The sequence below is a fragment of the Pieris napi genome, chromosome 2, assembly GCF_905475465.1.
Source record: "Pieris napi chromosome 2, ilPieNapi1.2, whole genome shotgun sequence".
Lineage (NCBI taxonomy): Eukaryota > Metazoa > Arthropoda > Insecta > Lepidoptera > Pieridae > Pieris > Pieris napi.
The window spans coordinates 5646193-5661894 of NC_062235.1; the positions used below are offsets into that span (position 1 = coordinate 5646193).

The window sequence follows — 15702 nt, forward strand, 5'->3', positions numbered from 1 at the left end:
TTCGTGAGTTAATGTTTATTTTTACGATGTAAGCAATGGTTTGGTATTGGTGGTCTCGGAGCGTGAAGAGTTGTTGATTTATTACAATTTATTTTTAAATATCTTTTATTTCTTTTAAGAAACAGATAATCAAAATATAATCAACACTATATGTGCTCTATCCTGGAGAATAAATTAAAGAATTTATTCTTAGTTCAAAAAAAATAGGAGACAGATTAAAAAATCGACAGGGTATTTAATTATTATTATAGTAGGAAGTTAAATGAATTATTACTGAAGTATCATTTAAAATAGAACTACGAAATCAAAGTAAGACAAACGACAAATATGTATCGCCAAAATAGTTCGTAACAGCGGATATTAATTCACTTTTTTCTGCAAACCATTTTTAGATATTTTATGTATTCTCAGGAAAATTTACACGAAAAGTAGTTGTATACGGTACTCTGATACGAGCACAGCAGTGCATCTACACTTCAAAGTACTAATGACTTATTAACATTTTAAGTGCGTACAATCAAAGCACTAAGTAATGTATGGTCAGGTGTAAAGTTATTCAATGAGCAAGCAGTCCCTTATAAGGACTAGCTTTAGTCACGTCGCACTGTCTAACAAGCAAGCATCGTATGTAAAGATAAACATTGTGTTGCATTAGTACTTGTAAAATATAGTCAAGTAATCCAATTTTAGTACCTCTTTGTCGAATGTCCAGATTTTACTATACCGTTCTCGGTTGAATTATGTGTGGACAGTTTCTCCTATAGTAGTAAGATCATGCTAGAATAAAAACACAAATGTAAATCATAAAAATATAATACGACATAATGGAACCGATGTTCTTGTCTTGTTGAAGACACCTTTTGGCTTACAATGTGAACTTGACAGAGTTTGGCTCAAAGGCCTCGTTACCAGGCCACTAAAAAAATGAACTAGAGAGATCCATAGACAAACAGTCGGTAAAAAAGGTTTTTGAATTAAGAATCAAGAATCATTGAAATTTAGTATAAATCACAATCATAAATTATTTGCTCATTATCATAAGATTGCATTTCCAGAAATTTATTGCGAAAAAAACTGTACTTCACTGAATCATTAGCACATGTGCTTAACAAATGATAGGGCTGCTACAAACTTATTATTTTAAAATATTTTGGTAATAAATAGAGTTATAATGGTACGCAGGGATAACGTACTAACGATAATCAATATTTAATACTAATGGTGAAAGATTTTTTCTACTAAAACTAAAACTCTACTTTAAAGATGGATTATAATTATATCTAGTGGCGAAATTTAAAGTATTTATTGCATCTTCACGATTTTTTTATCTAAAGTCATTAATGACAATACTTAGAGGACACCATAGGTCACTAGTTCATTGCTGAGACAAAATATTTTTATTATGTTATCGGACGTCGATAAATTTTAATTAAAATATTAGTTTTTATTGAGATAAAAGTGCACGTATGCTTCGAAGATAAGACAACATTCCCACATTTGGAGAATATGATGATAATTATTATTTACTGTTCCCATCGAATCATTTTACATAGAACCAACAGGCTACAGTTTAAAAAAGTCTTAATGTGAGTCATCTGTACAAAACATGGCTTTAAAAAGAGAAGATCCTTATATTATATAAAACTAGCTGCCCCCGCGAACTTCGTTTCTCCTTAATGTGAATTAACTTAGCCTACCTTTTTAGTACATACCAACATAGAACATTTTGCTATGCTACCCCGGAGACTGTTCGCTTTTCCGGAATGAAAACTTGTTAGGTTTTTTCTGTAAATTTTTCTCTATATAATTTCCAAATTAAGAATAGAGATGGATCGTAAAGGAGTGAAAATTAAGGGTTGTACTATTTATTTTTGTATACTGTATGATATAATTTAGGGGTGGACCCATCCTTAACATTTAGAGGTTTGAAAGATAGATAGTAGCCGATTCTCAGACTTACTGAATAACCATAAAAAATTTCATAAGAATCGGTTGAGTATGGGAACGAACATTGTGACACGAGAATTAGTGGAAACTACGATACGTAGTATGATCGAAACAAATCCTTTAACTTCGAATATTCAGAGACAAGTAAGTGAATCAATCACAATGACGTCATATAAAACTTCTATTATTCGCTAGGATCAAGTGAGTCAATTATCATAAAAGTAATTTAATGAGACATCAATAAAGTGAGATAAGCTAAGTGGCCATGTGCTTTTATAAATATTTAATGTGAGTATTATCTCTTTTCTGATATTTGTAACTTGCTATTTTATCCGTAACTTTCGTAAAGAATACTCTCTATTCTAAATAAGACTCAGGAGTAATACTTGGTGATATTCAGAAACGAAAGACCCGTATGTCAAAGACGTATTGGTTTGAAGTCATTTCGCGCTAATACGTCTTGTTTCTTAACTCTGTTCCAAAGTCTCTATAACTATTAAATAAATAGTTTTTTATAGTTTTACCCATGCTTTATCCTATACCCAAAACGTTAATTACCAACATATCATAGGACATTAACTTACTGTATATATTGCGTACACACAATTATATTTCGATAAAATATATTTCTGTCTAGCAAGTTGCCTTTAAAAAGGTATTAAAATATTTCGATGTAAAAGAAAACATGAAACATGACAGTAAACGAACAAGTTTCAGGCGGACAAAAACTAATTTAATTGGTGAGTTTAATCAAGCGTAAACTTACTTCAGTTTTTTTCATGAAATTATTAACTTTTACTTAAATGGTTATTTTGTGTATCTACTGAATTACATCATACGATTTATTAGAGATCAATATATATGTATTAGAGCATTGTAAATTGAAGACTTGTTTATAAAAAAGGGACAAACGGGCAGGCTCAACCGATGTTAAGTGATCATTGTCGCCCTTTTAAGAATTGGTGCGCTCTTTTCTTAAAGAAATCTAATTAGATAAGACAGAAAATAGCACCGTGTATTACCATGGTTACAAAGTTTTTCCTGTGTTTTTTTTTTAATTTAGTGTCTCTTTCTGTTCTGCAGTTACATGCGAACACAGTTCACATAAAACTTTAATTTAAATATATTTTTAATGGATCAACGCGAATCTCTAAGCTAAATTAATATAACTATTATATTTAAAATGCAAGTAAAAAAAAAAGAATATTCGACTCCAAGAAAATAAAGTAAAACCTGAAGATAGAATAGAATAAGTAAAAGAAATGAATATTTTAAACACCATCTCTGTCAACTTACTTGTTACTTTTTGTTGCACATGCCATAATATTTAACGATTTTGCAATAAACCCATACACAGATTAAATTATGCGTAAATGTACCATAGACTAGTCAGTTATTTTAAAAACTATTCATCTTTTCATCATCTGTGTTACTGCCAGATGAAATATTTTATTAAGATTCAATTAACAATTAAATGTTAGCTTTAATACGTGTTTTATTAGCCACTTCAAAGTGCAAAAATGACTTTAAAAAAAGTAAACTTTATAAATTAATAATGAAAAATGATATCTTTACGATGTCGCATTTAACCGAATACGTGCCTTAAACGGTGACTGTAAAAACTCTAGGAACTGTACGGAGCCATTATTAACAAACATTAACTGCCATTTCTAATCAACATTACAAATTGCTTTAAATGGTCGTCGATCACCTAATCAATGTTTTATTTATACGTAACCAACAGTTGTTTTTTGTTGTAAATAATTGTACTTAATCGGTTAGGCCATGCTTTAGCACGATATCTTACTTTTATCTATCGATTCTTAGAGGATAGTATGAAATTTTATTTTTTATTATGTTCTTAAAGGGAAAGTCAAAGGACTGGAACTGTCTATATGCTATATGATCTATTTGAAAATAATATTTCTTTTATTTTCACAGACTATACTTAGTTCAAATCACGGATCGTTCATGTTGCTTTTACTTCCGGGTTTTTAGCTGAAATATACGAATTTAATACCTATTTAAACAATTACCAAAACCAATTTATGTCACTAAAAAAACAATTTAAAAAACAATAATTCATTTCCATATTTCATCGCAACGATAAAAATGATTTAAAACTCGGAAACAGAGTAATTGACCCAAAAACTATTCATCTTTTTTATTATCTGTGGTACTGCCAGATGAAACATTGAAGTTTTCGGTAGATAACCTCGAAATCATCAAGATTTAAGTAATTATTTTAGGCAAAGCTTGATAATGGCTTTTAATTATCCTTTGTTTTATTGTTTTTATTTAATCTTTGGTAAAGAGGAAGCGTTTCGATTTTTTTCCTAATTTATACATTAGTCGGAAGTCATTCGTCACAGTTTTTTAGTATCTTAGACCTACCTTACCTAGAATAATAGTAGTAAAAAATAATATTACGAAAGTGTGACACTAAAATGTACTAAACATAACTATAGTAGTAAGTCAAAAGGTTACTAAGTGTTTTATCTATCTTAAAATATTTACTCTAAATAAATTAAATCACAAATTGTTTAATACCAAAAATTTACAAATTGACAGCCAACATGTATAACAGCACGAGTGACAAATAACAAATGCCTATGTAAGACATTAAATGGAAAAGTTCATAAAGTTTTAATTGGAGTACCTATAACGTGAATAACACGTTCGCAATAATAATTAGCATTGAAAGAAATTTTTACACGAATGTACCAATTTGGCAGATGTTATGTGTGCCTAATGAACCAGAAACTAATTGGTTTGAACTAAAAAAAACTCAATCTGACATTTCAGTATTGTGTATGTTGTAAAAAACGGTATTTCATAATCTGGAAAAGAAATCCGGTGTTTTGTATTATCCGCTTAAATTAGGACAAAGAATACAAAAGGCCAAATTGTATTATTTACCTATTACACAATTAATGAAAGTCAAATCGAAGTATTCATAAAATAAGTAATTTATAAAATTGTCAAACTAACAAATTTATATTTGTAAAAACCACGTTTAAACCAAATCACAACAAAAACCCACAACTCAAGGTAATTTGTAAAATGATTCCGCGAACTCAATGGTCTTAACTTCATTCAAACTTTCTATTATCGCTATCTCGCTTCTCATTGGAGAACTGTAGACTATTGCCATCTCTTAAAAGAGGGTCACATTACCTCACAGGTAAAACAATAGTCTGTTATCGGAACTTTTGCTGTTTACATAATCTCGGAAATGTTAACGATGCCCTATTGTTATGATAAATGCAATTAATAAGAAAAAGTCCGGTACATCAAAGAATATGCTGTCATTTGTATTCAGATGTGAGATGAACAATTTCAAGCATATAATTTTAGTTTTTTTTTATTCCCAATATTAATCATCTGTTACAATTTTGTTTAAATTAAAATCCTTTGATTATGTACATAGTACGTCCCACTAAAAATATAACAACTACTAATTAAGCAATGTTACAAACAAAAGCGGCCAATAAATTTGAGCGGCAATTGTATTTCAATTTATATAGATATTTTTGCTTGCATAAACCACATTGTCGGCATGTCTCAATACTATTCATACTATATTGTTATTATAATTGTGCCTTATAACCTCGTTACTAGTATGGTGATCGTATTTCATTAGAATATTAATTTGGTACGCCAATCGGTCTGCATGATGATTGAACCGGACGCTTATGTCAACTTTATAGCAACTATGTACTTGGATACTAAGATTACTAATTTTCACACAACACAAAGTTAATATTACTATGTATTTTTATTAGATAAACGAAAAGCGTTTAGTGTCATCTATGCCTAAAAAATCAGTAAGAATGGAAAAAATTGTTGCCCACTCAACGATTTCCATGTTTGGTTTAAGATAATCTTTTATATATTCTATACTTATAGATAGTTAAGGCGAAATCACATACACCATCTGGTAAGCCATATTTTCTAGACCCCGCGTGTTTATACGGGTTGCAGACCAAGAGCTAAGCTGAGTTAGTTTAGCTTAGCTCGCATAGCTGACGCAGTTTTCCATACTTGTGTGCAGACCGCAAACTATGGGAACTAAGCTATGTGAGCTAACTAAAATATGCGAAGCTAAGTTAGTTGTGTATGCCGATGCGCAGCTACACGAGCTAAGCTAAGCCCCTCCCGCTACCCCGCACACCATTTGCACATCCTTCGCCACACTGACTGAGCTTTGGCTTAGCTGTTGGTGTGCACGCTATTTATTTCTAGCTTAGCTTAGCCTAGCTTGCTTGGCATAGCTTAGTTTAGCCTTGGCATAGCTTAGTTTTCTGTCTGCAACCGGCTTTAATCTACGATTGAAATTATTAAATAAAGTTTAAGTTTTAATTTTGATGACGCACAAGTTGCTCTTAATAATTTGTTTTTGATTGACTCATAATATTTAGATTGTGTAAACAATATTTTGTTAGTAACGTTTTAAACCCATAAAGATCAACAAACACCGCTGAAACAAAATGATATGTTAATAAAGTGTTTATTATTAAATATTAGAGGGTTGGATGAAAAGTTTTGTTGTTATATATGCTTGTTGGATCTTCAATCCGCGTCCTGAGTAAAGTATAAAGAAACAGTAAAAGTAAAGGTCTTAAAGATAAAGTAGTTCGTAAAACCTTTAATAAGGTAAAACCTTTAATAAGGTAAAACCAAGGTAATAATACAGATTAAATTTAGTACAATTTTACGAATAAAGACAATAGAAGTGCGCTGAATAGAGTTCTAAGTAGTTGTATTATTTAGTTAAGATAAGGATTCCGGTATCGTTGTTAACGGATTTAAGAGGATTGTTATATCAAATAGAACGTTAAGAAATATTTTATGCCTTATGCCTTTACTACAATGGTAACTATTTGTATTGTTAATGGAAGGGCTATAAATATCTTAATCTTTTAAAAGCAAACATATTTGCGCAGTCTACATTTCGCAATTAGGTTCTACTACTGGGCATAACTTAGATTTTAGAACTAAAAATACAATACATATTACATATGTATTTGTTACTTGCACATACAGTAATTTTTTAACTTTTAGATTGTCTTGCAATGTTCAATTTAAGCTAACGACTATTTAATTATCTAATTATTTTAATGCACAATTAATTAATTAATAATCGCCATTAATAATTATTTTAAAAACATCGACAAAGTATTGTTCTTGAAGAAGTCTCTTATCAAATACAAGTAGTCACTGAGTAATAATGTAGCTCTGCAAATTAACTCGATAAGATATGCGGTATTTTTCATTAGGTTTCATAAAGTTTGAGATAAAACCGGCGCCAACTGTATACAGAAATCGTTTAATCTGTATATTTGGACGATGTATCCCGCACAATAAATGCCTTATTTATTATACTTCCTTCTAAGAATAACATACGATCACACAATGATCTCACGAATGATGTGATAACTCACCTCATCTTCTTCATCCTCGTTGCAAAACGGATCAAGAAGCGAATTCTTCCAAAAAATAACGTCCGGAGGTATCGCGTACGCATCGTTATCCCTTAAATTCGCATATAAGGGACTGTCACGACCTACACCTTCCGAACTTGCACTTATCAAACTGTCAACTTCAACACTGCCTCCACACGAGCACCCTTCGTCTGTGTAACTGTACCCATATTCAATTTCTTCGTAAATGTTTTCGTCTGTGAGGGCATCGCGTACCGGCTCGTAGCCGTCTTCGCACGTCTTGTCCGGCGTCATCGCAGCGACTGAATCGCACCTGTCTCCTACCTCGTGCAATGCGTACACGGTATACGGTGGCGGTGAAAAGTCACTAGCGGTATCGAATGACAATCGAGATATTGTCGCGCGCTGCTCCGCCTGAGACAAAACTCTGCGAAGAATCTCGTCCGAATTGTGATATCCCGTCGAATGCGACCAAACAGCTGCATATGTTTCCTTGTTTACTTCCTCTGGGTTACATTCCTTGTAACTCCATATAGTGCTCTCGGAATCACTATCTGAATCGACTTGGGATTGACTTTCGGTTATGTCTATATCATCGTAGATCGTAGGCGAAGGAGCTTTCACTTTTCGCGGAGGAATAGGTGGCACTGTCTCTGAAACACTATCTTCTATCACGACCACACTTTTGCAAGGCGTACTTGTCACGAACGCGACGTCCGTATCACTGTTTACGTTTTGTTTTGATTCAGTTATTGTTGTGTCCTTGTCAGGTAAACTTATGTCTTCCAGGCATTGGTCAAAAATATTTAAAATACTGAGAGATATCTGTGGCTGTGTAGGCACGAGGTTTCTTTGGTATTCATCAAGCTTGTAAATTTCTTTGCCCAACTGAGAAAGTATTTCGTTAAAGGCTTCGTCCGACTCGGATTCTTGAGACACGGCTGAAGGAGCGCGCACAGACACCATCGGATCGTATTCTTCAATTGAACCACGGATATTTGTAAGCCAAGCGATGACTGGTTGCGCGGAACGATCGCGCAATGTTTCTACTACGGCGTGCGGAATCCAACTTGTGACCTCAACCATTCTGCCACTCATTTACAACACGATAACCGGTGTATGAATCAGCGATTGGGATTCCGCGAAGGGACAAGCCTCGATACGTCTCCGCAGCGTAACCGTATTCAAATTGAACATTTAGTTTAGCGATATCGACGACATTTGCACCCGGCCGCGATTTCTTATCATGATATTTTCTTCCTAACATAAACGTTACAAAATCTCGCGCGCGGAGGCATCGTTGACCTCTGCGATAAGGAGTGATAATATTCGCTACTAATCTGTGCTAACATGAACGAATACAACTTAAGGAAAAAATTGTCGTCTCGTTCGCGCTTTTCCTTATTTAAAATTAAACGGAAGCGTCCGCGCGCGGCACGTCCAGCGCGATAGTGATGTACAGAGCATCAATTAATGCTATGCGTTCATTCCTCACGGAGTCTGTGACCGATATTCTATTTTATTTCTGTAAGAAGCATGGCGTAATTGCTAAATACTAAAAGCAAATGCAGTGTGGATTAGATAAAAAATCAATTAGTGTTCTATATACACAATATAACGCCCGAGAGATAATGTTTTCATTTAAAAATATTTTCCCGTTAATAAAACTACTTTGACTACGGTCAACATGTATGGTTACCTTTTTACTACTATGTATAATTAATAATTATACATTATAAATGAGGAAAATACTCTCAGCGTATATGTTATTCACGTTGTGGTTTTCTTTGTAAGCGACAAATTATATCTAATAACTACAAACAGTAAGTGAATAAAACGATCACGTTTTATAAAATATTAACTTTACCTACGACTTCACCTGTTTTAGATTCACGTAACTATAGCTTATGATATATAAGGTATTTTTAAACTTTTAAATATAAATGTTACTCTAGTGTGGCGATTGTTTAAAGCGAAAAAAATATACTTTAAAACTAATTCTACATAATAATTTTGAATCAGAAAAGTAATTATTATATTCACATAATACGTTTGAACGATGACTAATATGTATACGAATAATAAATTAAATTGATGACGCACAGTTTATTCTTCTTGGTATGCAATATTAATTTCACAATACATTTTCATCTCCAAAATATAATATTCATTGTGTTCAATTAAATTAATTAATTTAATTCAATTAAATTTTCTTAACATTCGAACTCACTAGAGCATACGAACAAACTCTATGTTATATTATAACTCACTAAACTATAGTCGCGTCGCGAACTTATACCATAAACAATAATAATATTTAAAAAACTTACTTCAGTAAAGTAAGTGATATGTGGAAGGCGGAAACAATTGAACACATAAAGGTTTTCATAGAACATTTTATTTAAAAATAATAAATCTATTTCGAATATTAAGATTCTAAAGATATTGTAGACAAATTGTGATTTACTCCATTTATGAATACAGACTATACCAATGTATAAAATATCATTACCATTCTAAAAAACCACTCCAAAAGCGTTTCCTAATAAATTGGAGTCCATTGGGTGCAATTGACAATTAAAGCGGCCTGTCTGTCAATTGTCTAAATTGGTATCATCACAGTAATTTTTAACTTTCTAGACATGCAGAAAAGCTGCACCGTTATGGGGCTCAATCCATTCCGGGTTCTGACAACTAAGATTAAGCCAAAAGCTGCTCTGATTCTACACAGAAACTCTTGTCAAACTCAAAATTAGATAAATTCACTACAGAGATTTAAACTATGTTAATAGACATTTCGATAAAAAAAATAACTATTGACTTATAAGTCAATGGCAATGGCATTCGGAAAAAGTACAAGCCATACTAAGATTATTCCCCCTAATCAACTAAAATTAAAATTGATAAAACACATCTGTGAGCCCGCATTTTTTAAATTCCCATAAATTAATATGCACTGTTCCATTCGTTTCGATTTAATTCGATATTTATATATTTCTGAAATAATCTACGTGATCACGTGCACATAAACATGGTCCATGTCAAATTCAATTAGACGGGAGTAATACTTTGTAAGTCTCTAAAACTACGTAAAATCAGGATAAAATTGTCTGCGAATAGTCTTTGTATAACTTTGTACTGTTGTGTTATCAGTGAACATCAGTATGTAGCGCGCTACTTGTGTAAGATGAGAATCAGTTCGGTTCTTTTGAGCTAACAAAAAGTTACACTAACAATTATTTACAAAACAAATACCACGTCTTTATTTTAGCATAATATAGACACAATATTTACGAATATATTTGACGATGAGTGTTTTAGTATGTCTTACAAAAACTCCAACTTTATTTAACAACAAACCATCTGACAACGGTATCAGTAAAAAAAATACAATCTGACTATAAAGAAAACTCATAAGGAACAAAAAAGACGTCACAGCGGATGTGGTAGCTAAGAAAGTAGTTGCAAAACCGATTGAGCCCACATTACTATTCAGGTCACATAATGAATAATTGAAATGAACAAAACATTTGTTTGTTATAAATCATTCGACTTATGAAATGGACCATGACGGTAGGCGAGCTGTGGCACATTAATATGTATGTAAATTGTCTAGAATATGGTGATTTTTACGGGACTACGTCTGCCTGCGACTTTGTCTGTTTGGAATCAAAAACAAATTTATTAAACGTACATTTCATAGCAAGAAATATATCTCGATACACTCACAATGAAATGTTCTTTATAGACGCAGACAGACAAACGGTCTTAAAGTATCCGGTAAGCGAATCAAAGAGAAGTTAAAAATAGACAGTGTATTCAAATTACTTATTACTTCCGCATCCTATTCATCATTACAATGGAGACTGCAGAGTAGTTTACTTACAAATAAAAATGTATTGTTTCACTACCTATACTTACTTAACAGCAGGTCATAATATATTATCGTCATAGATAGTAATTATTCTAAATATGTACCATATTATTTTAAGTTAACTGAACTAGTTTTCATTTTTCTTATTTTAAAGCGATGTTCTATTTAATCCATAATAAAAGATGCAATACATTCATAATAAATTAAAATAAAAAATACTGTATTCCTTGTAAATAATATTATTGTTTTAGAACATTAGTTTAAAAAAACATTGATTATACTGCCATCTTTTAAAAGAACATTAAACTAGTAAATCGTTGCATTAGTATTGCTGTTCATTAACCACACACTAGGTGGCAGCTAATGTAAAATGGAAACTGCCAGATAGGAAGTTATTTTTATTAATGTAACACTAGATGGCGTTGGTTACCATTTCAAAGCATACCAACAATAAGTTAATTTTTGTAACTACGACTTATGTCCTGCAAAATGGAATTAGCCACAGGATATACAACGCTTAAATATAATATATAGTGATAAAAATATGACAGCGACATTTAATATAATATATTAGATTTATAAAAGCATAAATTTATCTAAATTTTTAATTTTCTAATAATTAGGAAATAATATGAGTTTTAATACCATGGTAATTGTTTAAACAACAAAATTTTACGACACACATAAGAGAATCAATTATGTTAATGCCTATGCTTAAGCATACATTTAAATTTAAATGCCTTCCTCCTCCTTCGTGCTTTGTACGTTGTATTAACTATCACAAAAAGTAATGCTACATATAACCTTGGAGGCTTTGACTTGTTACAAATGAATATGTATGAGCTCTCTACGTTAATAATTGTGCACTGGTATATTAACTTTATTTTAAATATTTCACCATTTTCACGGTCACGAGAGAAACTCTATTTATAAAATTAAGTTTTTTATGCATATGAATAGAAAAGTATTTATCTTGTTCGATGTATTTCGACGAAGCTCGATGTATTTCGTTGCGTTTAAAAGGAATTGAATAACCAATTTACCCATTCGTCAGAAGTGCACCGTATGTTCTAAAAGCCAGTTCTGAAAAGGCCATAAACAGGTCAAAGACTGCACAACAATGCACAATGACTTCTCAAATAGCTTATGGCACCCCACTTTAACACAGAGATTATGCTAATAACTTTTTTTATTTCATCAACTCATATGTGTAGACTATAGATGACCTTGACCACTATAAATAATTTATAACTATTTCTCCTCATTTTAAATCACTCAATTAAAAAAAAATTGTATCAATATGTATTTAAATTACGGAATTCACATGACTTGCTGTATTTTTGCTGTGTTTTTCATGGATTAACCCATTTCGCGGCGTTCAATGTAAAATACTTTATACCAAAGCATATTTTAAATACATTTGTTTTAATGAGAGCGATTTCACCCAAATCCACACATTATTAATATTTTACAAATAACTTATATGTGTAAAATAAAATATATCACGGCTAGTGACTGTTTAGCTATTAACTTCAAGATTAGGCCGGAATTTCAGTGGTTTATTTGCTAAACGCTGAATATAAATATAGTTAGTAGGCCAGACAGCTTGGCGCACTACCAATACTGTGGTAATGGACATTTGAATACATTTTTAGAATACATATGTATTTAGATACAGTATTAAAAAATTAATTATATGATATTTATTTCTGTTTAAAAAATTTCAGTTGCTACCATTGAGTTGGCGTCATCGGTTTATTGCAGTTAACAATTTAACTACGTCATATTCCAGGAACAATTAAGAGTTAATTAAATAACCCTGTTTGAAAATTGCCTGTTCCAATTGTAATGAGAAGGTACCAAACAGGTGATCTTTAAGGTCAGCAAGTGGTCATCTGGGACCGGTCGTGTCCCGTTACGCGACCGACACGGAATGTCATACTTTAGTCTTCCACGACAAATGAAAATTGCATGTCTCGGTTCTGGATAAGTTCTGTGTTGGCGCAGTTCCGATGTCAAATAGTATTTTCAAAGTGTGTTCAAAATGTATAATAGTCTGGTTGATTTTTGCATGTTAAACGATGGTTCAGATATGTATTTCTTACTTTTAACTTAATGCTGTACCTACACTTTTAACCTACTCAGTAATAATTATTATAATTAAAAAAGAATAGACAAACAACTAAAATACATTTAAAAAGTTTGGAACCAGTGGCATTTGTTTCCCTTTATGCCCGCCTTCCACTGCGAGCGGAACGGACCCATTTTCATTTCTGTAGGAAACTCGGTCAACTCGCTAACCTCATATGTGACTCTTTCAACTCGCTCTCTCCGCTGCGCTCGTCTCCGCTTTGATGGAAGCACATGTATGAAAATCATCTTTACGAGTATAGCGGAGTCCGTAAGGGGTCCGTTCCGCTCGCAGTGGAAGGCGGGCATTAATGCTGGCATAAGTTGGCGAGCGAGCGTGGAAAGCTCCAGCTCTGGGGTCACCGGTACTCTCTACCACACTCCAACATATACATTTACTTAGCGCCTGTGCACTAAAGTCTCTCCTCCAAGGGAAACAAAATAAATTTGGAGAAAGGCCTTAAGGACACGTATTTATTTTTTTCCGCCTGCAAGCTGTATCTTAGTTTACTGTCTGTACCTGCCAATCTGAAACAATTGTCTGAAACCTAAACCACACCCGTGATTCGCAGTTAAAATATAGTTTCGATACCCTATAGCACAAATAATCCAAAACTGCTAATTTAATATCTGTTATTTAGGTAAGCTTGCAAGGTTAATTTCCTACAGTCACACAGGTTTTTGTTAAATGTCGCGTAGTATCCAATACTTGAAAAATACAACAAGGCCGCCGACAAACTAGATTATTTTATAAATCCACGTCTTAATATACTTTTCTATGTTGCTGCAAATAGGTTATAATTTTTTTGTATCAGAATGAAATTTAACTGGTACTGATTAAAGAGAAACTCAACGGCGCTACAATTTTTGGTGGTGGACTCAGATTTGTATCTGTTACGTAATCTTCTTCATTCTAATCAATTCCTAGGCAAGTAGGCCTTTTATTCCTGAACACGCCGTTGACTTTTGGGTCTAAGACATGCCGAGTAAGAAATCGTACAATAATCGTAGTTCTTGAGATTACTGCGTTCATACAAATAGACGCGACCGTAGTCCTTATATAATATGTAAGGATTGATACAAAAATACAGTATATACTCGTAGAGTATAATACATTAAACTATTTTTTTCTATGTATAATGAAAAATAATTAACCACTGCGCCACCACATATCTCGTCTCAATGCAAAATCACATTATCTATTATATTAACCGATCTATTCAACTAAACGAGAGTCTAGAAATGCTAAATTGTTTTGCATAAATAGAAACACCAGATCGATAAATTCCAGTTATAGTAACGGTACGATGACTGATCACCCGAAACGCTAATATTTTATGTAAACGCTAACTTTATTGATTACACACACTAAGATTTATCACTAGTGTCTTGTCTATAGATATTATAAACGATAATTAAATTTCTTAATTAAAATTATATGTGTTAATTGTTTAGTAAAAGAGGAAATAGTTCAATAATGGCGATAAATAAATGCATTATAAACGTGTGACCAACATCATGATTTCAGCTATTTCACAGCTCAAAACTATTGTTCATGTATTTGTAATATTCACAGAGGCTGCGATAAATATACAGAGACAAAAACAAATTTAATTTAAATCAAATATTAACTTTAGAGTAAAATATAAAAACCGTCTGATTAGATCAGAATTACTTTACGTCATCAGAACCGTTTAGGAACGGTATGTTTGTATTTTTGGTATTAACTTAATATATAAGTTTTTTAAACAATAAATGAATAGAAAAATATAACCAATTACATTCGTTATCGCACCAATCTACTACGCACTAAATACACATAAACCAATCGTAAATTGGCATGAAAATTCAGTATAATTTAACATAATATGAGCTGTTATATATGTTAAAAGCGATATATGTCCTGGCAAATCTATAGTAGTATAAATCAACACGACCTAGTAATGCAAAATTTATAATTTGTCCTTAGTAATCATATACAGAATAATAAGATAATTTCCTGTATATAATTTTAACGTAATATTAGTAGACACATACTTGGCATCAGATAATACGAATTTATTTTTAAAATGTAGGTTAGTGCCGTTTCTCGATCAATTTTGCCGCTTGAATGGCATTTACGCAACAATACAGTTTTTGTGTAAACCTTAAAAAAACAAGGTGAAATTCTTCGTTACTTTTATATTGTTTTTATAAAATATATAAGGATTTAATGTATTGCTTATCTAAAAAGAAATATAACTGCGGAAAAAGTTTTACTATAATAAACGAGTTCATGGTAGCTTGACGTTCCAATTGTGTAAAAAG

At 32.1% G+C, this 15702-nt stretch overlaps 1 protein-coding gene across 3 annotated transcripts in view; it reads right to left on the minus strand.

Moving 5' to 3' along the window:
- LOC125061951 overlaps window positions 1–15702 on the minus strand; it is a 72344-nt gene that overhangs the window by 23070 nt on the left and 33572 nt on the right. Inside the window, exon 1 of one of the 3 annotated variants that reach the window (XM_047667607.1) lies at window positions 7392–8850. The exons of the other annotated variants lie outside the window; for them this stretch is intronic. Coding sequence (XP_047523563.1) covers window positions 7392–8489 — 1098 coding nt within the window. The 5' untranslated portion in view covers window positions 8490–8850. Of the gene's footprint in view, window positions 1–7391; window positions 8851–15702 lie in introns of those variants that run through there. 3 annotated transcript variants of the gene reach the window in all.